At 41.4% G+C, this 25,357-nt stretch overlaps 1 protein-coding gene across 2 annotated transcripts; it reads right to left on the reverse strand.

Moving 5' to 3' along the window:
- Positions 1 to 461: 461 nt before the first annotated feature.
- On the reverse strand, positions 462 to 23,376 carry ST3GAL5 (ST3 beta-galactoside alpha-2,3-sialyltransferase 5). Of its 2 annotated transcripts, XM_060233581.1 has the most exons (6): positions 23,276 to 23,376; positions 17,605 to 17,719; positions 12,430 to 12,773; positions 12,062 to 12,248; positions 3,398 to 3,556; positions 462 to 930 (listed from the first exon to the last, which is right to left on the reverse strand). In XM_060233581.1, the coding sequence occupies exons 1-6, from the start codon at positions 23,311 to 23,313 to the stop codon at positions 667 to 669; spliced, it is 1,107 nt and encodes a 368-aa protein (XP_060089564.1). In that variant the 5' UTR covers positions 23,314 to 23,376; the 3' UTR covers positions 462 to 666. The 2 variants fall into 2 exon arrangements, with proteins under 2 accessions (XP_060089564.1, XP_060089565.1); XM_060233582.1 differs by lacking the exon at positions 3,398 to 3,556 and having other exon boundaries at positions 23,276 to 23,368.
- Between the last annotated feature and the right edge of the window lie 1,981 nt (positions 23,377 to 25,357).

Consider the following 25,357-nt stretch of genomic DNA (forward strand, 5'->3'; position numbering starts at 1 on the left):
TAGATCACTCTCTGAAGGGCTTTTCCCACTGCCTCTTTAAGGTCTGCCGTCTCTTGAAAAAAACCAGCACTGGACCTAGTGGCAAACTACTGAATGGTGCCAAACTTACTCTTTTTTGGGAAAGATCATTGAGAGGGCAGTAGCGCTACAGTTGCAGAGCTTTCTGGAGGATGCTTCCATCCTAGATCCCCATCAGTCTGGCTTCTGTGAAATCATCCTTGGACCCAAAGAAGATCTGAAACAGTATACTGGATCGACCCACCATAGTCCATACTTACCATATATTTGGGATTTGTACATTGTATATTTGTAAACAAATGACTGGCTATTACTAAGTTTTTTCTTGTTGTGTCTAGAACACTGGATTTTTTATTTATATTTTAGAACACAGCACTACTTGTCTAAGTGTTTCACTACGCTAGTAACTTATACCAAAATTTAAAAATGTCCCAGACATTGTCTCACGCTTAAACCATTTAATAGATATAAATACATATATGGGAAGCTTAATTACCCAAATTTCTTATGGAAAATGAAATACAAAAAAAAAAAAAAATCAGCTATGACATTAAAAACGGAAGCATTTGCACGATGGAAATACTGACAGGGTCTCTCTAGAGAAGAGGTGCCTACAAAAATACACACCAGTGGGATCCGCTTCAATCATCAGCTTGTTTTGGGGCAGAAGTCACAGTATATGCCTCCACTGAGGTCTTTCACGACTCCCTCTTTTATCAGCTTCTGAAGGAATTTTGTTTCAGTGGTCACATTGTGCATCGTTTGTCCATTCATTGCAGCCATGCAAAGATTATCATAATAATGCAACTGTGTGTTGGGTTGGCTGAGATCATATCCAAAGCCAGCTAAACTCACTTCATCACATAAATGTGTAGCCAGAACAACAGCAGTGACACCAATTGTAGGTACATTCTAAAAGAGGAGCAAAGAAGAAACTCTAATTAGCACAGCTTTAGTTTCATGATCATAGAGATGGTGTCATATGCTTAGTCGCTGCTGGCAAAAAACACTGGGCTCAAATTTTTTAAAGTTCAAGGCGCACCTGAGCTGGCATCTTACCAACAGACATCCAAAACAAGGGAGACAATGCCCAACCAGATCACTATAAAGAGGGGTGGATGGGAAGAGAAAACATGGTGGCACTTATCTGTAACTGCTGTTCATAGAGTGTTCTCCTGCGCAGGCCCATATGGGAACCATGCCATGTTTCTGCCACAGACATTCTAGAAGCTTCAGACAGCACCAGGCATTCCTCGCCTTCCGCTTCCTCCTTCAGTTTAGTGAGGCTGCCACTGGAGAAGTGGCCCTACTGGGGGTTCCAGAGGAGCCCACAGAGCAGATAGAGGGAAGAATGTGCGCCTGCACAGAAGGAAACTCAATGAGCATCAGTTACAGATCAATGCAGCCACATTTTCTGTGCAGTCCCACATGGGACAATAGTGAGCCAAGTTATCTGAAGAAGTGGGCATAAAGCTCTTATCGGAAGAGGCTGTCTGGAGGACTGTCTGGGAATCCATGTCTGTCTGGAGGAGGTGGTCTGGGAATCCATGTCAGTGGTGTACGAGACAATGAAAGAGGGAATGAAGACAGATCAGACGCTGCTGCTCTGCAGATGTCCTGAGGAGGGATTTTGTTGCTCATGGTGGAAGATGAGGCTTGGGCCCTGGTGGGATGCAGTGTGGTCTACAGTGGACACTCTACACATTCTTTATAACATTGATGAATTTGTAGGATGATCCAGCAGGAGACTGTTTGAGCAGAAATGTTACAACCCTTCTTGTGGTCCCCCAATCCTACAAACAGGTTGTTGGCTTTCCTTTTTTTTTTTTAAATACTTTAAATTTTTTATTAATTTTTCAACCAAAACCAACAATCAAATACACACTCAACAACAAATACTTACAATGATATACGTACATTATAGTCATGGCATAAATATCATTCATGTTAAGTAGAGCGCCTCTAAACCCTTTGATTGTTTTCCACTGTTACACATTTCACCCATGTTTATAGTACATTATCATTCAATAAATAACTTATAATTTGTAATATAAAAGAATCTTCAATAATATGAAAAATTAATATACTTTTTTGGAATATATTTTTCAAAATCTTCTTCTAAATTTATATAGTTAAAGAAAGGAAACCATTTCTCAATAAAGTTATTGTTCTTCTGTTGTATGTCTAATACTCTTATTTGTATAGCTAATTTATCTAGAGCTGCTACTTCCCACACTTTGGTCAACCATTGCTGTTTGTTAGGGGACACATCTCGTTTCCAATATTGGGCAATCAAGAGCTTTGCTGCCATCAACAAAAGAGTTGCTAATTCTTTCTTCAACTGAGAAAGTTTTATATTAGGCCAGTAATTTAAAAGAAAGGATTCTGGTGTAAAGGGAATGTCTCCCTCTATGATGTTGTCTACTATGGGTTTAATTTCCCCCCAAAATTTATTGATTTCCGGGCACAGCCACCAACAATGCAGAAATGACCCTTCCTGCTTACAGTTCTTGGCTTTCCTAAGTTAACAACAGGACAAGACCCTTCTGAACTCCAGGAAATGCACAGCCTTTTCCTGTCAGAAAATACCATTTAATAACCATGCAGAACAGAAATTTCCTGCTTTCCCTTGTTGTAACAGTCTATTGAACAACCTGAAATTTTGTTCCTCAGAATCAGCAAACTTCAGAAACAACGCTGAAGGCAAAGTGTTGTTCTGAAACGGGAGGAGATTTGATGGGAAATGGTAGCCCTTTCTTTAAGTTTTCAGAATCATGAGGCGGACACATGCCTCTATTATTATAATTAATTATATAGGGATGGGCATGAACTGGCTCACGAACTAAAGTTCTCCATGAATTTTGGGCAGTTCATGGTTTGCAAAGCTATGTTAATGAACCGAAGAACCCAACTTTCACAAATCTTGATGGCAGTTCATGGCGGTTTGTGAAGAGCAGAAAGGAGTTTATTGGCTCCGATATCCTGCTTTCTGCTCCTCACAAAAGCTCAGCTGTTTGGTTTAAATGACTGGGAGCCATTTCATGGGGAGCAGAAAGCAGTTATTTAAATGGCTCCCAGCTATTTAAACTGCTTTCTACTCCCTGCTAAAAGCCATGGGGAGCAGAAAGCAGGGGTCATGAACCCATACAAACTGGTTCGGCTCACCAACCTCCCAGTTCATATGAACAAAAATGTGGTTTCTACCCATTCCTGATCATAACATATACCCCCAATGTAAAAATCCCTGAATTAGCTTTACTTTCAGCAACATGCCATTTTATAAAGAAGCCTCAGAATAACTGAAAAAACAATGTTTTATAGTGGCTCCACAGAAGCCAGAAGACAACAGCATCATTTATTGCTAGGGATGAATACATACCTTATTCCATCCCCAGAACTTTGGTTGAGGTTCAGGATACTGCAGAATATCCAAAGCTGTCTCTTTAATGATTATGGGGTTCAAGATGCGGAACTGTTTAGGCAACACAGGGATTTTCTCAGCTACCTGCTTCCAAAAGAACAATCGGATCCAGAGTGGCTAAACAGAGAAAGAAGTATTCCAAAATATGACACTGATTACATTTTGAGAAATAAAAGAAGTCACACCTAGGATTGTCACTGTATAACACGTTATGTTGTTTTGATTCTTCAAGTGACTGACCACTAAGAATTAAAAATAGGGAAGAAGAAACAACAAATTTCTGTCTGTTTGCTATGGATGCTTGTTTATGATTTCAGTTATGGACCTTCTTGGCTTGATTACTCACAATTCATCATTTAATAAAATAGCAAAAGGGACAACAAGCCAACAATTGTTGCCACGGACATTGGGACAGCTGACTATACTGGAAATGAATATTGAAACATGGAACTATCTCATGCCGGTCTTTAAAACAAAGGGAATAAATAAGTGCATTCAAGAGAACAAACAAGCCCAGGGAAACAACCACAGCATTCCAGCACCAGCTCAGTAGTACCTGAAGTCCACAAAAGAAGACTGTGTGGGGGTGGACTTGCACATTAGCGGGTTTAATGCCACTAAGGCAAAAACTAGCTCATGTGGTTTGCAGTTCTCTGCTGGAATTTGTAAATAACCTGTGACAGGTAAAGCTAGGAATGTTGCCCCCGATACCAAGGAGCCACCAATAGAAGGCGTACCGGGGGAGTTTGAAGGTGACAGCCAGAGTTAGATGCAGAGGGTTCTAAGGCTGGTTAGGTTTTAAAGGTTACTTTTAACAAAAGCGTTAAATTTCTAAATAAACTAAATTCCAGGTCACTTTTTAAAAGAAACCATCTTGGCCCTGTCAGTTTGACCTCAGTGTTCCACGCCTGAGTGAGTTACATGTGGGTACCGATCCTATCTCCATGCTGTCAAGAGTCTACCTCAACCAGTATCCTCTTGTCACATAACAAACTATTATTGTCTGGAGGATGACCCTGAGCATTCGTAACTGTTGAATGGGTCAGCCTGTGTCCTAATCTGTAATACGTAGCTGCTGCTTTGCTTTAGGCTATTTTTGCTTTTGCTAGACAGCGCATCCCTACCCATTATCTTTGCTGCTTGTTAGCATGGTAACCAAGGTCGGGCTGGAGGAGAGTAAGGGAATTAATAGCTTGCACCTGGACTGTAGTAGAAGGGGGGGGAAGGGGGACGTAGATTGCCTGTCAAATGTGCCCGCTGGTTTTTGCCGCGCTTTGCTTGAAATGATAACGGCTCACCGAGGGTATATAGGTGATGCCTCCGGGCTGGCACCCCAGTTTCAGCAAATTCTTGTATTGCCTTAAGATGCTTGGAATAAACGTCTGGAATTATCAACTGTGTGCTCCTTGACTCTGGGGTCTGACACATGCTAGGGACTCTGGTGCAGTGGGGCAAATAGGAAACTGAAACTGTGACAGGAGGAAAAAACCTTGCGTGGGGTGGTGGTGAGCCACCCCAATCTATTCATCACATACCATGTCAAACTGAACCTGAAATAGATAAGTGCACTTGACTTTTTGCTACAAACATAACTCAGCCAGTATGCATCATAACAATGTAACTCTAAAAACAGAAGTCCAAGGCTACTTTCCTGGCTTTCATGAAAACAGGGCTGCACTTACTTGTAACTGTTGTTCATTGTACAGTCTTCATTGCAGGCACGTTGGGACCATGGCCAGCTGTGGAAAAGATTTCTGAAGCTTTTTAGCAGACTAGGAGAGCCCTTCCCTCCTCTGGCACTTTTCTGCCAAAACAATCATATGATCAGGAGTAGGGATTCCCTCCTTTTTCTCCATGTTGCTGCCAGAGACCCCAAGAAACTAAGATTCCAGAGAGGAGCAGGAGGGAGGGACGTGTGCCTGCATAGAAGACCACTCACTGAACAACAGTCACAGGTAAGTGCAACACAGTTTTCATCACTGTGGCTTCTGTGAAGCCCCACACTGGTAGATTAGCAAACTCACTGAGTGAAGATGGGTATGAAGCTCTCAAGGGAAGAGACCATGGAAATAGCCTTCACAAGAGATGTTTAGTTTCCCACACTGACATCCACTCAGAACTATTTTATACAGGAAGCCCAACTGAAATACAAGCAGGAGTGTGGCAAAGCAAAGCAGCACTCTGTTGGAGAGAGCCTTGACATGTGAAGTGGCATTGAACAACCATGCACTCAAGACAGAGTGTGATAATCTCTACCAATTCACAAGGTCAGGTTGTGTGAGGATGCTGACCAGTCCTTTTTGGAGCCTGAGAGACCAATACAAAGTAGCGTTGGGTCCCCAGCAGACCAAAACCCAAGAAAAGTCACAATCAAGCAATGTAAGGAGTGCACAGATGCTTGGCATCAGAAATGAGCATAAGGATAGCACTGTGCAACATGAGGACTCAGAGTCAATCGCTGGTATGGGATCCATCAGCAACTCTAACCTTCATGAATGGATGGGGAATAGGTTAGAACTCACAATGTCCTCATGCCACAGTTGGAAGTTCTGCATCATAAGAACCAGGGAACCAGGGAAGTACCAAAAATAGACACATCATCAAGAATATTGTTTCTCCTCCTTTTCTCTTAGAACTGCACCCAGCAGATATCTGATGTTGTCCTTCATGCATCGTTTTGGAATAAATCTCATTTGATCTTCATGAATTAATTCTGGAATGCATTTTCTTAGTCTTTCAGTCATTATTGTTACGAAAATCTTAAAACCTGTTTAGTAATGAGATTGGTAAGATTGTGGAAGTAGTAGACCATTCCCTTCACTGTGTATTAGAGTTATATTTGCTTCTCAACAGGTTGGTGGTATTTGCTTTCTCTCCTGTTTTTTGGAGAAGTATTAATGTTTTCAAAGCATTTGTAATATTTGCTGCCAAGCCATCAATATAGCACGATTGATTTCTTGTACTGTTATTTATCACTTGATTTAATATTTTTCTGGGCTTGGACATAAATCTTTTAACTGGTATCTCAAGTACGTATTCTCCCATTTCCTCCTCATCTACGGGTTCTTCTTTGTAAAGAGGGTTTTTTTTGGGGGGGGGGAGTTTTTATTTGTTCCAACATTTCTTGTTCTGAATAGAATATTCAATTTCAATTCCTAATGATATCCTTCTCCTCCTCCCCTTTTTTTCCTTAAATAATGTGCTACATATCTTCATGGTTTGTTTGCAAATCCAGAATGTCTGTTTTAAATATCTGAATATTTTCTGCATTTCTTCTACTTCTAATAGATCCCGTTGGTTCTTTGTTTCGTTTCCTTCACAGCTTAATCTTGTTACCAGTGGTTTTATGCTCTTGTTCCAACAGGTTTATCTTACGGTTTTCTTTAAAGAATCTTTGTTTTTCTCTTTTTTGTTCTTGCAGCTATAGTCAATAGGAGTTCCCTAATGTAGACCTTACTAGCCTCCCTTATTGTTGATACTGTGATTTCATTGGTATTGTTGGTTATTTTCCATTCTGGTCCTTTAATTTTTCAAAGACTTCCAAGTTTTAGTTGTTAATATATATCGCTACGCTCAGTTTCTTAGTTTGAGCAGAGGTAATATAGACATTACCCAATCTTGGTAATGTCTATACATAATGTCTCCTTTAAATTTCTTCGATTTGAAATTTTTTGATCATTTAGAGCGTGAATTTAGTCCATTCAGATTCACAGAGATTACTTTGAACTCATTTATTTTCCCTCTATTCTTCTTTTCTTGCCTTTTTTTCTTTATCTCTTCTTCAGATGACCAGCATCTTCTAGTCTTGAACTTTGATCACTGTCACACATTGTAAATTCTTGCAGGAGTTCTTCTGCTTATTCCACCATTGTTATTTTTTTTGCCCTTTTGTCAGGAATATTTAAACAATGGGAATTTTTTAAGGAATATCTTATGTTTTTCAGTTGAAGCATTTGTTTCAGATTTCAAAATTCTTTCCTTTCCTTGTGTCCAGTGGAAGGCCTTGAAATATTTGTATTTCTTGTCCCTCAATTTTAAATGGTTCTTTCCTATGCCATAATAGGACTGTACTTTTGTAATTTTTGTGGGTCCAACAGACCAATATATCTTTTGGTAGCTTATTTTGTCTTGCATGTCTTCAATTAATTCTAAATATTTGTTCAATTTCCCAGAAACCATCTTGTACCTTCAAATAGTTTTGTATTAGTTTTTAGAATATATTTTCTAAGTCCTGGATGCAGAGGGATTCTGGGATACTGCAAAATCACAGATTGTTTCTTCTAAGTTTTGTTTCTAAAACTTCAATTCTTGGATTTGCTACTTTCAAGGAATTTTCTTGGTGTTGTAATGCTTCAATTTTGTCTTGTTTGCCTTCAAATTCTTTTTGCCTTGTCTTAATTTTTTTTAATTTTTTGGCTTATTTCTTGCAATCCAGATGAGATCTCAGTCCTTATCTTTTATATGTCTTTGATGTTTTGTTGCAACTGAGTTTTGATTTGTCGAGAAAGGGAGTTCTCTACCTTCTCAGTAATTATATCAAAGTCCTCCTCTGACTTAATATTCTTCTTGATTGATCTCATTCTGGCTGCCATCTTCTTTAGTTCAGCCAACTTTTTTCTGCATTTAAAAACTCTATACTGCCTTTCCACGTATCCACATAATAAAGACCATATACTCTTAAACACATTAATCATATAACTATATAAATTGGTGATCTGCTTAAACTGCCTTAGACTCAATTTTGTATAAGCAATCACTTCAAATTATTGAATATTAATATTTACTATAAATGCTATAACATAGTCCCCAAAATAAATCTACTTGTAAAAAAAATTATAAATGGTATATAAAAAGGTTTGCAGAGCGTATTAACCAGAAAGAGCAGAGTGTATTAACCTAGAAAAAGCAGTAGATGGCAGCAAAGGATTACTTTTGCCAATCATTGGCTTCCCATTTCCCTTGGCTTCCTTGCAAATCTGACAGTGTGCAGTGCAAACAAATCTTCTGTGCCAAATTTATTCTTACTTAGTCACTATGGTAACACAAGAAAAATAACTGCAAAGAGAACTTCAAATCTTAGCCAAGTGTTTTAGTCAGTTTTGGGTTCTTCACAGAATAATGCACACAGTTCAGTCTTGTGCATTATTTTTACTTTTGATCTGCAAAAATAGGTTAGTAATCCTATTTCGAATAATATTTGTGGACAATATTACTGTAAACCAATTTCACATAGTTTCACACAGTATTTGAGGCCAATATATTTGTAATCCACTGAAATGTGTCAGGTGAAAGGAAGATGCATTGGCGATGAGAAAGGAGAACTCTTTTGAAAGGCCTTTTGAAAAAATGTGGATTCCAAAACCCAAACAAAAGGATATAAGAATTAACAAAGGCCAAAACAGAGGTGCAGTTTAGCAATCTGCCTTGTTATTTCCCCTCAGATTTTAAAATTATTTTTCTTCAGCACTGCAAATTAACAATTAGTCCGTGAGCAGAAGAAAGAAGCCACAACATTCAAAACCCAGTGTGTGTGTGTGTGGGGGGGACATTGTAATCTTTCAGGACATTTGGCTGCTGACCTGAGAGTCGCAGTTATTTTGCAAAGGCATTTCAAAGGGGGATCAGGGGGAGAGTGTCGCGGGGCCTTGCCGTTTTGATGTCTCTCGGTCCTGACTTGCTCTTTTGTTTTGGGAATCTGAGGGAGGCTGAGCTCTGCCTGCGTAACAAGCACAAGTATTCGTTTCTGCCTGGGAGAGAAGACTGGAGCTGCCGTCCCAAGGCCGCCTCATCTCATCCCAGAGCCAGCTCAAACTGCTTATTGTCTAGGAGGGGCGAAAGGATGGTGTGAACCGATCTGTATTGCTTTGCGAGGACTTTTTACACTGCAACGTTTGGCGGGCTACGTAATGGTCCTGGGGAGGATAGAAAGCACTGGACACCTCTCACGTGAGCCAGTTCCGACATTGTGTACTGCTATTGTTTCCATCTATCAATAAAGCTACCTTCACGTCATCCTGAAGGCCTACTTTAAGTGAGGATAGTCCCAGAGCTGACAGAGAGACTGCTGAATTGCAACTGATAACGAAACTCCAGACAACGCATCCACCTGGACTGAACTGAGATTTAGGTTTCCTTTCTCATTACCAATGCTGATTTCTCCATGCCTGCCTATCACACCTAATCCAATATGCTGGTCAACAAAATTGCAAAGAAAATCAAGAAGATGGAGAATTAATGAGGATTTACTACAAAATAAAGACACTGTATCATTCTTAGAAAAGGAGACTGCAGCATTCTTCCAAATAAATGAAACGGATGATATGGAATATCCAACAGTATGGGACACTTATAAAGCAGTAATGAGGGGTATATTAATTACATTGAATAATAAAGACAAAAGAGCAAGAGAAGAAAGGCTGTCAGCACTGCAAAATGAAATAGATAAAAAAGAAAAGGACTTAAAAAAAAGACCAGGGAAGAAAAAATTAATAAAAGAAATTACGATATTACAATCCCAAGTTAAACATTTGCTGAATAAAGAATTAGAATGGAATTTAAAAAATTTGAAACAGAAATCGTTTGAAAGTGCAAACAAACCTGGTAAATACCTGGCCTGGCAATTAAAAAAAAGGAAAGAAAATAAGACTATAAATAAAATCATGGCAAATGGGAAAACAGTAGTGGATCAAGAAGGAATTAAAAGAGAATTCTTTAAATACTATGCAAATTTATTCAAGGGTGTGAATGTAAGTAAAGAAAAAGTGGAAGAGTATCTACGAAACATTCAGGTGGCACCTTTGACGGAACATATGAAAAAGATATTAAATGACCCAATAGAGAAAATTGAAACAATCACACCTGCTATTGACCTTTGCCTGTTAATGTTGTTTGGCATCTGAAATCACTCCGCTTTCCGATATACAGGACAGATGGATTCACATTCTAGTTGTATCCGAAGGCGTCACCAGTGATGCGTGAATGCTCATATCCCACCACAAGTTTTGTTAGTCTTTAAGGTGCTACTGGATTCATACTCTTTTCTGCTGCTACAGACAGACTAACCCTGGGCTCTTGCTCTTTTCTACCACTACAGACTAGCAAAGCTACCCATCTCAATGCAACTAGAATGATTAAAGGGTTGGGACACTTTCCCTATGAAGAAAATTTAAAATGCTTGGGGCTCTTTAGCTTGCAGAAATGCCAACTGAAGAGCGACATGACAGAGGTTGACAAGATTATGCATGGGACTGATGCAACACAGAGATCATTAACTGAATCAGGGACTCATCACATTCGCTTTCTGTCTCCTTCAGATAGACCAACACAACTTTTCTTCCAGAATGCCCAAGTCAACTCTAGCTTTGTACATGAATCTTAACTGAGCTTTCTGAGATTTATCCAGGTGGACAGCAATTTCGGTCTAAAGCAATATAACAAAGTTAAGAGACTGATGGTGCCTTTAAGACACACACTGATACACTAAAATGGAAGTTTGCATCTGTCTCTATATATGAACTGTTAACTTCCATTTCATTGTATCTGAGAAAGCGTGCATGGACATAAAAGCTCAGACCTTGAATAAAACTTTTCTTGGTATTAAAGGTGCCTGACTGGACTCCAACTTTGTTCTGTTTCTGAGATTTAATATGTAAAGACCCAAGAACTGTGAACAGTATACATGCTGGCTATGTTGATAACACTGATAATACTTTTTTAAAAGGCTACTTTTATAGGATTGGAAAAAGTACAGAAAAGGGCAACTGTAATGATTAAGGGGTTGGAACACTTTCCCTATGAAGAAAGGTTAAAACGCTTGGGGCTCTTTAGCTTGGAGAAACGTCGACTGAGGGGTGACATGAGAGAGGTTTACAAGATTATGCATGGGATGGATAAGGCAGAGAAAGAATTACTTTTCTCCCTTTCTCACAATACAAGAACTTGTGGGCGTTCAATGAAATTGCTGAGCAGTTAGGTTAGAACTGATAAAAGGAAGTCCTTCTTCACCCAAAGGATGATTAACACATGGAATTCACTGCCACAGGAGGTAGTAGCGGCTACAGGCATAGACAGCTTCAAGAGGGGACTGGATAAAGATATGGAGTAGAGGTTCATCAGTGGTTATTAGCCACAGTATATTGATGGAACTCTCTGTCTGGGGCAGTGATGCTCTGTATTCTTGGTGCTTGGGAGGGACAACAGTGTGAGGACTTCTAGTGTCCTGGCCCCACAGATGGCACCTGGGCTTTTTGGCCACTGTGTGACACAGAGTGTTGGACTGGATGGGCCATTGGCCTGATCCAACATGGCTTCTCTTGTTCTTATGTCTGGGTCAGTGATGCTCTGTATTCTTGGTGCTTGGGCGGGGACAGTGGGAGGGCTTCTAGTATCCTGGTCCTATTGATGGACCTCCTGATGGCACCTGGGTTTTTTAGCCACTGCGTGACACAGAGTGTTGAACTGGATGGGCCATTGGCCTGATCCAAAATGGCTTCTCTTATGTTCTTACTTGAGATCAAAACGGAAGCTGCCTGGAAGAAATATAAACCATTTGTAAACTCTGAGTCTACTGTTTATACATAAAACCAAAAATCTGATAAATATATGGCTACTGTCATTACTTACCAGTGACTCATTTTTCACCATTGCTTGAATCCAACTCAAATCAACACTTTTAAATAAAACCACGACAAACAAGCCATTTGGATAGTACTCCTGTTCAGAGAGGGGGGCACCTTCTGGGTAGGTCATTCTTATGGTAGTTTTATTACCAACATGGTCTGTATATCCTTGAACAGGGGCATTATTTAATCTAAAAGGTGAACAAAAATAGGAATCAATACATATCCCAAACATTTTAATACTCCCATGTTTCTCACTTGATATCCCCCAATTAGAACTGACACATTCAACCATGGATCAAAAATCTGAGACTCTTCACCGAATGAACGGTATACTTAATAAATAACCTTAGACTGAAAAGCATAGGATACCTTATAACAACATCAAACTGATTCAGTGCATAGCCCAATTCCAATCCATGAAGGACTCCTCCATTCCCCACAACAACACAACGCTTGCAGTGTTTCAACTGGAAGCTCTCCGGTAAATCATGTTCAGGTAGGAGATCCAACACATCTTGAAGTTTTTCTGACAACTTGTGAAATCCAAAAGGTGGCTCGTATTTGAAGGCATCCATTTGTGCATTTATATCTTTCCTTAGAAATGGAGATGTCTCTTTACTGTATTTCTCTGCAAATAACCTGCTCATCTGTTTCTTCACAAAAGATGGACGACACTCAGCTTGCAAAACTTGCTCAGCGTACTTTTGCGCGCTCTGAAAGTTCGAAGCACAAAAAATCACACTCACTAGCAGGTACCAGTAGTGGAATTAGGGCTTTGACAACTTGTAGGAGCTTGCCCGAAAAATTAAGAGAGAGAGTAATTTTTCATCCTTCAGAGCTCTGTATTTTAATGATGACATTTTCTAAATACTGCTGCCACAAAACCTAAGCTTTTCATAATTTTGCAAGTTTCATGTACGTTTCAGAGATGGCACTGTCTTGAGAAGGAATACATCTCATCTACAACAGTGCTGACCACCAGCTTTTTTCTTTAAGTACTCTTAAATTTTAAAAAATCTGTTTCCAAATTAATCACAGGCACCTTTCAGTTGGTCAAACTAATCAGGCAAAATTAATTAAGCACCGCAATTCTACTTAAAAATAAATACCTCAGATTTTAACTGGTCTTATTTCCAAGCAACCATGTTTTTGATTGGTTTTCATATCATTAATATAACACAGACTGCAAAAAAAATTCACAGTAAACCAAAAGTTACTACTTCAGACAGAAACTGCATATTTCCATTCCATTCCATTTATTAGCTTCTATGACCAAAGGTCTTAAGCTCAATCAGGATGTAACAATCATCAAAACAAGCAATGGTATACAACAGAACTAAATTTGATTATTCAAATTTGAAAATATGGTGAACAGAGTTAACTGCCAAGTATTTAAATGTGACAGTTGATATAACTGAGGTACTGTCTGTGAAGATGGAAACTGTCCTTGCAGACACCAGAGGTTCGAAGTCTGAAGTGCATATTCCGCAGCCACAAGTTCTAGAAAGTTTATATCTCTGCTAGCTAATCTTAAGTAGGTACACACATAGCCCAGCAAGGTCTCATGTATGTCAGACCTGGCCCTCATAACAAATGAGTTCAACACCCCTGGGATAGGCTAAGTGAGCCAGGATCACCCAAGGGTACTGCTGTCAATGTAGAGAAGATTGGTGAAAGCCACCATTTTGGCTGGTAAAAGCGCTAATCCGAGTGCCACTGCAGATAAACAAGCCACTTAGATCTTCCTTGTCTGGAGAAACTGGCAGTGTGTGTGCATGAATGGACTTGGTGCGCTTCTCCAAGGCACTACAGGCACAGAGAGTGGCCACTGGGAAAAGGAATCTGAATTCCACAGCAACTGCAGTGTTTGAAGCAACCCCAATGCTTTCCCATAGGCAGTTAATGGTAGATAAGGCAGTGGGGAGGGAGCACCCTGAAGGGTGGTAAAAGTCTAGAAAGAAAGTCCTCCTCTTTTCCTTTTCTTTTTTTGAAGTAAGAATAAGCAGAGAAGCAGGGATGGAGAATCCGATAATGAAGAAACAATGAGGAAATAAGAAAATCTGGAACTGTACCAACTGAAGCTGAGGAGACTGACTGATCAGTGCAGCAGTCCAAAGAGAACTGGTGGGATGTCTGTGCCTATCCCGGCGAGCATTCTGGGCATGCCCACTGTGGCTTGGGCACAAAAATCCCTAGACTTGGAATGTCCCGATTGGGGTTGGCTCAGGCGCCCTATTCCATGAGTGGGTGGTAAAGAAGATGGTCATAGTTTTGGGATATCAAGTCTCTAAGGTGCTTAACTTGTAAAAATCCAAACCAGTTTAAGGGTTTATTTAAATTCTGTCTTCTAATTTTTGTTTTTCAGCCAAGTGGTTTTCAGCCATAATATCTACAAATCAGATTAAGTTTGAGCTTTTATTTCATTTCAACGCAGAACCAATGGGTTGAAATTAAATCAAAATAATTTCCGGCTCAACATTAGGAAGAACTTCCTGACAGAGCGATTCCTCAGTGGAACAGGCTTCCTTGGGAGGTGGTGGGCTCTCCTTCCTTGGAGGTTTTGAAACAGAGGCTAGATGGTCATCTGACAACAATGAAGATCCTGTGAATTTAGGGGGAGGTATCCGTGAATTTCCTGCATTGTGCAGGGGGTTGGACTAGATGACCCTGGAAGTCCCTTTCAACTCTATGATTCTATGAAAGGTGATATCTTGGGTGCTATAAAGTGACAATTCATCCCAAATTCTAAAAGTATTTGCTAGGCATAGAGTTTTTATGCTATTGATTGGCCTATTTTTAGGTGTTGCCCAAATAAGTTCTTGATAGGATCTACTATCTAAATATTGATTCTCAAATCATTTCCCAAGCAGTATGAAAAGCTGGGTCATGCTATTTAAGAGCACCAAGAAGAGTGGATGCCTCAAAATAGCTTTTAAGATCTGGGAGAGCCAGCCCACCACAATCATGGGGCCATCCCAATGTGGTATAACTTGCCGCAGGCTGCTTTTTGTTCCAAATATAATTAGAGAGCAAATTTTGCCAAATTTTAAAAAGACTCTCAGGGATCATTATAGGGAGGGCCCTGAACAAAAAAAGAAATTCTGGAAATAAAAAGGTTTTTTAAAATGATTTTCTTCTTCAAGAAGACAAATTTGAGGTCTTACACTTTTCAGGACCTCTGTTATAGAACCATACAGTGTAGATTTCTTGAATGTTAATAGGAATTTTCAAGCCTCGGTACAACCAAAAGGTATCAACCTATTTGAAATTATATTCTGTCTGAACGTATTCCTGATTTATTTGGGATAATTGGATAGGGTATATAATTGATTTTAATGAATTGCTTTGCAACCCCAAAACTATATTTAAAATTCTTAATAGCGCATCAATTGCTGGTAAGGAATTTTCAGGGTTTGTACAAAATATTGTCATATAATCAGCAAAAAAGGCTAAGCTTAATTTGTTGGTCTTTTATCGATATGGCTAGTTTATGGGGATCTGCCCCAATAGTCTGCGAGGGGGTTCTATCGCTAGTGCGAATAACAAAGGAGAAAGTCAGCATTCCTATCTGGTGCCTTGCTGTAAAATAAATTCCTCAGAGTCCAATTCATTTATATGCACTGCAGCCTTGGGTGAATCATATAAAGAATGACTTACTCTTAAAGAACTGTTTCTAAACATCAAATTCTCTTTAGGGTTTGTAGAATCTTTCGGGCTCAAGTGCCGTGTTCTACTGGAGAAAGTTCTACTGCAGAAAGTTTCTTCCAGACGTTTCATTTTCAGCTGCGGAGAACGAAACGTCTGGAAGAAAAACTTTCTCCAGTAGAACACGGCACTTGAGCCCAAAAGATTCTACAAACCCTAATGATGATGCCAGCCATGGAAACCTGAAATCTTTGATATCAAATTCTCTAATAATAAAATTAAATAAGGTACCTCTACTGTATCTGAAGGCTTTTTCTCTACCTATCAAAAAAAGGAAGTTTATTTATTTATTTTAGTATATTTCTCTTCCGCCCATTCCCTGTAGGGCTCAGGGCGGAGTACAACATAGGATAAAACAATAAAATACAATAAAAACATTCTATAAATAGACAACTGTCTGCAGTACTGGAGAACACTGAAAGCTGGGTGGGTGTTGTCATGATCCGAACCCTGCCAGATCTTGGTGGAGATAATAATGCCCTATTAAAAAATTAAGTCTGGAGACTGAAGTAGCTGTAAAAATTTTGTAATCCTGATTCAACATGGAAATCAGTTGAAAGGAACTGGGATTCATCGAGTCTCTGTCATTTAAGTAGCACTATAATTTTTGCCTGAGCTCAAGAAGGGAGAATATGGCTTGTTGAGATTGTAGAACAAAGCAGGAGTCCAGCAGCACCTTTAAGACCGACAAAGTTCTATTCAGAATGTCAGCTCTCGTATACATTGCATTCTGAATAAAACTTTGTTGGTCTTAAAGGTGCTACTGTTGCTTCCCACCTGGATCTATCTTGTTGAAAGTATATGATTACAGGTTTTGACTCAAGGTTCAGAAAGCAGGTACTTAAATTGTTTATAAAATCTAGCTATAAAGCCATCTTTTTCTGGGGACTTATTCGATTTTAAAGACTTAATAGTTTCGTGAACCTCCTAAACTGTGATTGCTCTTCCATGAGTGTCCTGTGTTGTGGGGAGAGTTGTTTAAGCAGGGGTGGGTTTTTAAAAACCGCAATATCTTATCTAAGAAAGGTTCCTTAGAATGGTATTGATTTTTATACTAGTTTTGGAAAGTTTCTATTATATCTTTTGTTTTATGGTTCAATTCCTCTTTCTCATTAACATATTTTTGATTGATGAAACATTTATTGTTTGATCAACCTACACAATTTTTGGAATTTGCTTTTCAACAACCGTTTTATGTCCCAAGGGAACCCAGAAAGGATAACAGATAAATCCAATACTGTTCATATGGACATATGAAGCTGCCTTATACTGAATCAGACCTTTGGTCCATCAAAGTCAGTATTGTCTACTCAGACTGGCAGCGGCTCTCCAGGGTCTTAAGCTGAGGTTTTTCACACCTATTTGCCCGGACTCTTTTTAGTTGGAGATGCTGGGGATTAAACCTGGGACCTTCTGCTTACCAAGCAGATGCTCTACCACTGAGCCACCGTCCCTCCTGAAAATTCAGGCCAGTCAGTGAATTCATCACTGTGACATTACAGAATCCCAATCTATGTGTACAAAGACACACTGGTCTTCCAGAATAAGGAGTCCAGCAACCTGATCCACAAGTATAAGAAGAGCAGTGGGAGCAAATACAACTATCTTTTTCAGATAATGGTGCAACGGCAGGCTTTGTAAACAAACCTTGTTTTCATAGGTTTACTGTGGTTGTATTTCATTTCTCAATTCATTCACAGACTTGCTCACCAGTATACCTTCCACAATTACACAAGAATCCAGAATGAGTGACAATTCATAAATGAATGTGAAAGAGGTGAACATACATCTGACTGTTATGGAATAGCAAAATTTGCCAAAACTGTGTACATTACCAACCTTTGCATGCTCAGAGCTCATATACTGGATTTTCGTCAAATCACATTCTTCAGAACCAAAGCTTGATTTCACCACATAAAAGATGAAAATGCCAACTGCAACTATTGTCCCATACCTAAAATTAGAAAGCAAACTCTACAGAAAGAATGTTTACAAAACAAAACAATGTCTAAAAAAATCAGTAAAATTCATGATTCAACAAGTAATATGTATTTAGCTCATTTTTGATGTCTTATCTCTGCTAACTAATCTGCCTAATTATGCCAGACTAAGAAATACTAGAATTTCTTTAGCTATTTCTCCAACTGCAATTCTCCCGTCCTCAAGAACCACTCTAGAGGCCCTAGGACTTTTTCTAGCTGCCAAATGATCACAATGATGCTTGAACAGATGGTTATAATTTCAGGCAGTTCTAGCTAAGGCTGATTATCTAGATTAGTACTGGATTTGGCAATGAAACAGCTTATCTGATCAACGTGAAAGGAGGGATTCTTCTGGATCTTTCAGCAGCTTTCAATGTTCTTTTATCTGGATTGGCAGTGGGGAGAGGCATGCTGCTCTCTAGTGATTCCACTCATATCTGGAGCACTGTTCCCTCTACGTTCCACGGTGTTGTAGGTAGGTAGGTAGGTAGGTAATTTTATTTATATCCCGCCCTCCCCGCCGGAGCAGGCTCAGGGCAGCTAACAACATCATTCAGTTTCCCTTATACAAAAGACAAGGTTACATTAACATTAAACATTAAAAATTCTGATAAGTTTAAAATCACTTAATTAAGTTGATAAAAGTGCTAATGCTAGTTGTGCTTTTATAATGGCGGTAATCATTAGCAATTTCTTTCTTCGTCAGCGAAAGCCAGTCGGAAGAGGAAGGTCTTACAGGCCCTGCGGAATTGTTCAAGGTCCCGCAGGGCCCGCATTTCCTCTGGAAGTTGGTTCCATAGGTTCGGGGCTGCAGAGGAGAAGGCCCGGTTACGGGTACATTGCAGCTTCACCTCTTTCGGTCCGGGGGTGGTCAACAAGTTTTTTCCAGCTGACCTCAGTGCTCTCTGGGGTTCGTATGGGGAGAGACGGTCCCTAAGGTAGACAGGTCCTCGACCATATAGGGCTTTAAAGGTAATGACCAGCACTTTGTAACGAACCCGGTATGTAACTGGCAGCCAGTGCAGCTCGCGCAGCCCAGGCTGTATGTGCTCCCATTTAGGGAGCCCCAACAACAGTCTGGCCGCTGCGTTCTGCACCAGCTGCAGCTTCCGGGTTCGGTACAGAGGCAGCCCCATGTAGAGGGCATTACAGTAATCCAGTCTCGAGGTGACCGTTGCGTGAAGTACCGTTGCCAGGTCTTGGCGCTCTAGGAAGGGAGCCAACTGCCTTGCCCGCCTCAGGTGAAAAAAGGCTGACTTGGAAGTGGCTGCAATCTGGGCCTCCATTGATAAAGAAGGCTCCAGTAAAACTCCCAGACTCCTGACCCGGTGCGCCGCTTTCAGTGGCGCCCCGTCGAAGACCGGGAGAGGTATTTCCCCTTCCCGGGCGCCCCGACCCAGACAAAGGACTTCTGTCTTCGCTGGATTCAATTTCAGCCCGCTCCCCCTCAACCACATTGCCATGTCCTGCAAGGCCCGGTCTAAATTTTCAGGGACGCAGCCAGGCCGGCCGTCCATCAGCAGATAGAGTTGGGTGTCATCTGCATATTGGTGGCACCCAAGTCCATATCTCCTGGCAATCTGGGCAAGAGGGCGCATATAGATATTGAATAATATTGGTGAGAGAACTGCCCCTTGAGGCACTCCACAATCCAGTGTGTGCCTCCGGGACCGCTCACCACCAATTGCCACCCTTTGTCCCCGATTCTCGAGGAAGGAGGAGAGCCATTGTAGGGCAGACCCCCTCACCCCTATATCGGCGAGGCGGTGGGTCAGTAGCCGATGGTCGACCGTGTCGAACGCGGCCGACAGATCTAACAGCATCAGCACCGCCGCACCGCCCCGATCCAGATGCCGTTGGAGATCATCTACCAGGGCGACCAGTACTGTCTCCGTCCCATGACCCGGGCGAAAGCCGGACTGGCAAGGGTCTAGGATGGAAGCGTCATCCAGAAAACTCTGCAACTGCGACGCCACTGCCCTCTCTATCATTTTACCTAAAAACGGTAAATTGGAGACCGGTCGGTAGTTTGCCAATTCGGCCGGGTCTGCTGTACTTTTTTTTCAAGAGGGGTCGGACCAAAGCCTCTTTCAGGGATGATGGGAAGCGCCCCTCCGAGAGGGATCTATTTATGATGTCCCGTAGAGGACATTCAAGCTCCCTCAGGCAGGATTTAATTAGCCAGGAGGGGCATGGGTCCAAATCACAAGTTGTAGGGCGCGCAGAGGAGAGAATTCCGTCAACTTCCTCCAGGCTGAGCGGGTCGAAATGATCCAGAATTAAATCAGAAGACAGGCAAGGGGCCTCGGGCTCATGTGCTGTATCTAAGGTGATGGGCAGGTCCTGGCGGAGCGACGTGATTTTGTCTGCAAAAAATTTCGCAAAAGCCTCACAGCCTATTTCTAATTCTTTGACGTTTGGTCCGCCCTGGGGCAGTGTAGTTAAATGTCCAATTATTTTAAACAATTGTGCCGGGCGCGAATTTGCAGACGCAATCTTGGCCGCGAAGTACAGTGAACAGAAATGCTACCTTGCGAGCAGAGAACTAGTAGCCTTAAAAAGTTGTAAGTCTAAATTAGACTACTGCATAAATTATTTTAGATTACTTCCATAACTGTGTAAAAATCTCAGGATAAATTCTTTTAAATTATATTTAAACTATATTTTAAGAATTCAAACATTATAAGAGAGAATCAAGTCAAATCTAACCAACCTCTTTCCACTATATTGGTGAACTTGTCCTCCAGAAAACAGATCTACCCGCCCCTTTCCACTATATTGGTAGACCCGTCCTCCAGAGAACAAGTTTGCCCACCCTTTTCCACTATATTGGTAGGCCTTGCCTTTGGAGAACAGGTCAATCTGCCCCTTTCAACTATATTGGTAGTCCTGGCCTCTGGAGAAGAGGTCTACTTGCTTCTCCAATTCCAGTTACAAAGTATTTCCACTATGTCTACTTGAATGAATACAGACTGGAGCTTCCATAGCCAACAGATATTTATGGCTGCAGGTGAAGCCTAAAAGTTGAAGGTGTCTACCGAAACTGGTCCTGAGCTTCTTGACTTGACTGCAGCATCCATTCCTTTGTTATTCTTCAATGATCCACCTCAGGACACTTTTAGAATAATACTTGGACTGTGCACTGATATTGTTTATAGACATTTGTTAGGGACAGTGCCTATTTATCAGCTTCATTTTTTTTGCTTTATTATAATACACTAGAGCAGGGTTTCCCAAACTTTTCTTTCCTGTGGCCCAGTTATTTTTACACTTCTCCTTCGTGGCACACTTAAAATTTGGGGGTGGAGCCAAGAGACTTTGGGGGTGGAGCCAGAAGACAGGAATTATACCATTTCTTGTGGTATCAAGGGCCAAGCGATGTCCCGGACACACTGAACCAAAACTCCACCTTTTCATGTGATGTCACTTCCAGGGCACTCCCCCAAACCTGCCTCTTCTTCTGAAGTAACTTCATTTTCAGAAAAATCTCTCTGAAACACATGCTGAGCCAAAATGGGGGTGGAAAGTGGGCGGTTTTCTTTTTCCACTTCCACACCTGCATGCACCTATCTGTTTGTGTGTTCTTCTCCAGCTTGCAAGCACTCCTAATGCCCATGTTCAATTGCCTGCACCACCTACACACCCCTTCCACAACAGCACTGGCCAATGTATGCAGTTGGGAGTGCTGTTCCCATTGCCATCAGGAATGCCAGAACTGTTTATCACCCACACTGGGCCCTGACAGCTGTTCTACCTCAAAATATGCTGAAACATTTAGTAGGCCCTTCCTTCAGCTGCTACTACTGGAACTGTGCCTTAAGCTATAAACAACAAGCTTGCTTGGTTTCAAGAAAATCTTTTGACAGCTATTTTTCATACTTTTCTTTGGCTGAAACACTGGGAAATTGCTGTGAAAGGTATCAGAGAATTGTACTGCAATTAATGAATTAATTTCCAGTTATACGAAGTTCATACAAGCTTTTCTATAGTTATTCCAAAAAGGATATTTGAGAGGGACTTTCAGCTTTTTACTGGCTGTGTTTCCCATGCCTTTAAAAGCAACTTGTTTTGCAGATATTTAGCCAGTGAACTTCTTTCATCCTTTTTAACATCTACAGGAGGAGTTTAATTTTGGTGTCAGATAGCTGTTAAAAGCAGGACCAGTAAAATGGTGCCAAGTTCACAGTGCCATCACTTCCAGTGCTGTTGAGATATACTACAGTAATCTCCAATAATCTCTTTCTGCCCGACACCTCTCACTCTCACTCACTCACACAGAAATCTCATAGAAAGGCCACCTGGCTACAACTGGGGGTGCCAACTTTTCATTGGCAGAGCTCCTATGTCTGCAACAACAGTATGATGAACAGAAAAGTTTCATTCAGTAAAAGGAAAGAATAAAAGGAAAGTAAAAAGTAAAAAGAAGAATAAAATGGAAGGAGAGGAAAAGAAGACATGGAAAGAAAAAACATAAGAGGAGCTATGTTGGATCAGGCCAGTGGACTATCCAGTCCAAAATTCTCTCATACAATGCCCAAAAAGCACCAGAATGTCCACCAGTGGGGCCAGGGCACTAGAAGCCCTCCCACTGTTGCTTCCCCCCCTCCCAGAACCAAGAATACAGACAGAGCATCACTTGCAGGGAAAGAAAGAAAGAAAGAAAGAAAGAAAGAAAGAAAGAAAGAAAGAAAGAAAGAAAGAAAGAAAGAAAGAAAGAAAGAAAGAAAGAAAGAAAGAAAGAAAGAAAGAAAGAAAGAAAGAAAGAAGCCTTTCCCACCATCAGATGATCCCAGCCAGCAACAATTCTGCCCAGGGGTCATTTGGTAAAAAAAATAGCTACTGGAATGCCCACTCCCCACCCCTCCCGGCTGTAAAAAACACACACACCCTTCTTTGCCACTCAGGCCTCCCGAGGAAATCTCCCCAAAAGAACATACTGCAAAGCACATGAATGCTCATACCTTGAAGAACATTTCATGGGTCTAAAGTGCCAGTGGACTCCAGCTTTTCTTTTAAACACTGGGAGCGGGGGAGAGGCAGCCCAGCTCCTTTCTGCACAACACAGAGACGGGGGAAGGAAGCCAAACAGAGCTCAAGCTTTGCAGCCTGTGTCAGTCTCCAAGGCTAGCTTTTTTCTGCACAACAGAAAGACGGGGGAAGGAAGGAAGCCAAATGGAGTGCAGGCTTTGCAGCTTGTGTCAGTCTTCAAGGCTAGCTTTTCTCTGCACAATAGAGACGGGGGCAGGAAGGAAGCAGAGCAGAGGTCATGCTTTGCTGGGGGCAGGGCTAGCTTTGCTGGGGGTGGGGCTAGCTTTGGCTTTTCTTGTGACCCGGTAGTGAGGCTTCCGTGGCCCGGTATCGGGTCACGACCCTGCAAATGGGAAACACTGCACTAGAGGTTGGATATAGAAATGGTCATAATTGTTATTGTGCTACACAGTTTTCTACTGTTTACTATTGATTTCAAACTGTGGTTTTTACTTGGTTTTGCATAAACACAACTTGACATATTTGGTAAAGACACTTACTTCAAAATACCTTTTAAAAACCCACTTCTCCTTTTCATCTTCACGTAGGGCGTCGTGCAGAACACAAATATTCAGTCATTCTCACTCAGCACTGCTGCAAAGAAAAACAAGCTCTTTACAAAAGATGCTTTTTCGCTTAAGACCAACTCCGCCCTCAGTCATAAAACAGACCAAGATGAAAAAACTCTAGAAGAACTCATGCACAAGAAACTGTCCAACAGTCAACATTCCAGCAAAACCCAACCAGGTTATTTATTTATTTATTTAACTATTATTTATTTAACATAAATGTTAAATAAATAAATAATAAATAACTGGCCTGAAAGAACAATTTCTAGCAAGTTAGCTAAAGAACTGAAAACTAGGAATGCTCCTCCTCCACCTAATTATTTTAAGAGGGACGACCTGCCTTTCTACGGCAGACGTAACCTCTCAGCAAATAAAGCTAGGGGCATAACAGCTGGCGGCACCAGCTCTCAGACAGCAGTGCCAAAAGTGAGAGGAACTGGGACATCCTGGTCCACGTTATCCACAGAACGCTCCTCTACTTCTACAAGAAAAGCCCAGCAGGAACTCGTTTGCATATCAGGCCACACCCCCAACACCAAGCCAGCCGGAATGGCATTCCTGCTCAAGAAAAGCCCAGCCTCTACTATCTGCAACTGAAGGAAGACGGAGGCAGCCCAGAGAGGGAGGAGAGCATCTTGTTCTTCGAAGACAAAAGTGGCTGAGCAATTACCCGGACATCTCACAGCTGTTGCGGGTCGTGGTCAGAGTGTCTGAAGTAGCAACTGCAAGGCCCAGACTGGGATCCCACCCCTTGCCAGGGAAGGCTGCTGGGTGATCCTGGACCAGTCGGTCTAACCTACCTCAGAGGGCTGCTCTGAAAAGAAAAAGGAGGAGAGCAAAAGGAAGCAGGAAAGACTGCTGTAAGCGGCTTTGGGTACCCATCAGGGACAAAGGCGAGGTACATGTGAAGTTAATCTACAATAAGGGACATATGTTTCTGTCTGATTTGATATGCTTTGTATGTAGGATGCTCAAGAGCAGGTGATGGAAGGAAGCCATTTCAGCGCCATGTAGTAATATAGCCTGTGGCAGAACAAGCCCGCTCTGAGCTCCAGAGGCCATCCCACCCTGCCCTCCAAAGTCATCCCGACACCTGGAGGGCTCTCCTCTCTCACTCTGACAGTCTTGTCTTTGATAACTGAGGCCTCTTGCTCTGAATTATTGCATCAAAATCTGGAGTCGACATCTGCGCTAAACCAATCTTGAGTATGATGTTTAGGTCTGTATCTGTAATCTGAGAACATACTTTTGATTTACTGACATCAGGAATAAATGCATTTTTTTCCTTTGGAGGTTTTGAAATGAGCAAAACCTTCACTGAGTTTTGAAAGTTTTTTTTTCCTTGCTGCGCAGAGGACAGGCAGGAAGAGGGGAAGTCAGTTCGATGGCTTTCCAGACGTGCCTCAGCCCACCTTCACATAATTGCTAATGTTTTATTATTCACACACACAAGCCTTTATCGGCATATATAAAAATATAAAATAGAGAGTTGGGCAGGTTACAGATTAGGACAATACAGAGTGCATACAGAATAAAATTAGGCTTACAAAGTATAAACAAGGTAGCATCATAATAAAACCTGATACACAGTGCTACTTATCAGGACTAGAAGAAGAAGAAGAAGAAGAAGAAGAAGAAGAAGAAGAAGAAGATATTGGATTTATATCCCGCCCTCCACTCCGAAGAGTCTCAGAGCGGCTCACAATCCCTTTTCCCTTCCTCCCCCACAACAGACACCCTGTGAGGTAGATGAAGATATTGGATTTATATCCCGCCCTCCACTCCAAAGAGTCTCAAAGCAGCTCACAATCTCCTTTACCTTCCTCCCCCACAACAGACACCCTGTGAGGTAGATGAAGATATTGGATTTATATCCCGCCCGCCACTCCGAGGAGTCTCAGAGCGGCTCACAATCTCCTTTCCCTTCCTCCCCCACAACAGACACCCTGTGAGGTGGGTGGGGCTGGAGAGGGTTCTCACAGCAGCTGCCCTTTCAAGGACAACCTCTGCCAG

Source organism: Heteronotia binoei, chromosome 3 (genome assembly GCF_032191835.1).
Source record: "Heteronotia binoei isolate CCM8104 ecotype False Entrance Well chromosome 3, APGP_CSIRO_Hbin_v1, whole genome shotgun sequence".
Classification (NCBI taxonomy): Eukaryota; Metazoa; Chordata; class Lepidosauria; order Squamata; family Gekkonidae; genus Heteronotia; species Heteronotia binoei.

What these genes read in the sequence shown, in the direction of transcription:
- ST3GAL5 (XM_060233581.1), bottom strand. Translation starts at nt 23,313, where the DNA reads ATGAAAAGGAGAAGTGGGTTTTTAAAAGGTATTTTGAA. An exon ending in TGGTGAAAAATGAGTCACTG is followed by an intron (nt 3,557 to 12,061) that starts GTAAGTAATGAC and finishes TTCTCTGTTTAG; the next exon opens with CCACTCTGGATCCGATTGTT. An exon ending in AGTTCTGGGGATGGAATAAG is followed by an intron (nt 931 to 3,397) that starts GTATGTATTCAT and finishes CTCCTCTTTTAG; the next exon opens with AATGTACCTACAATTGGTGT.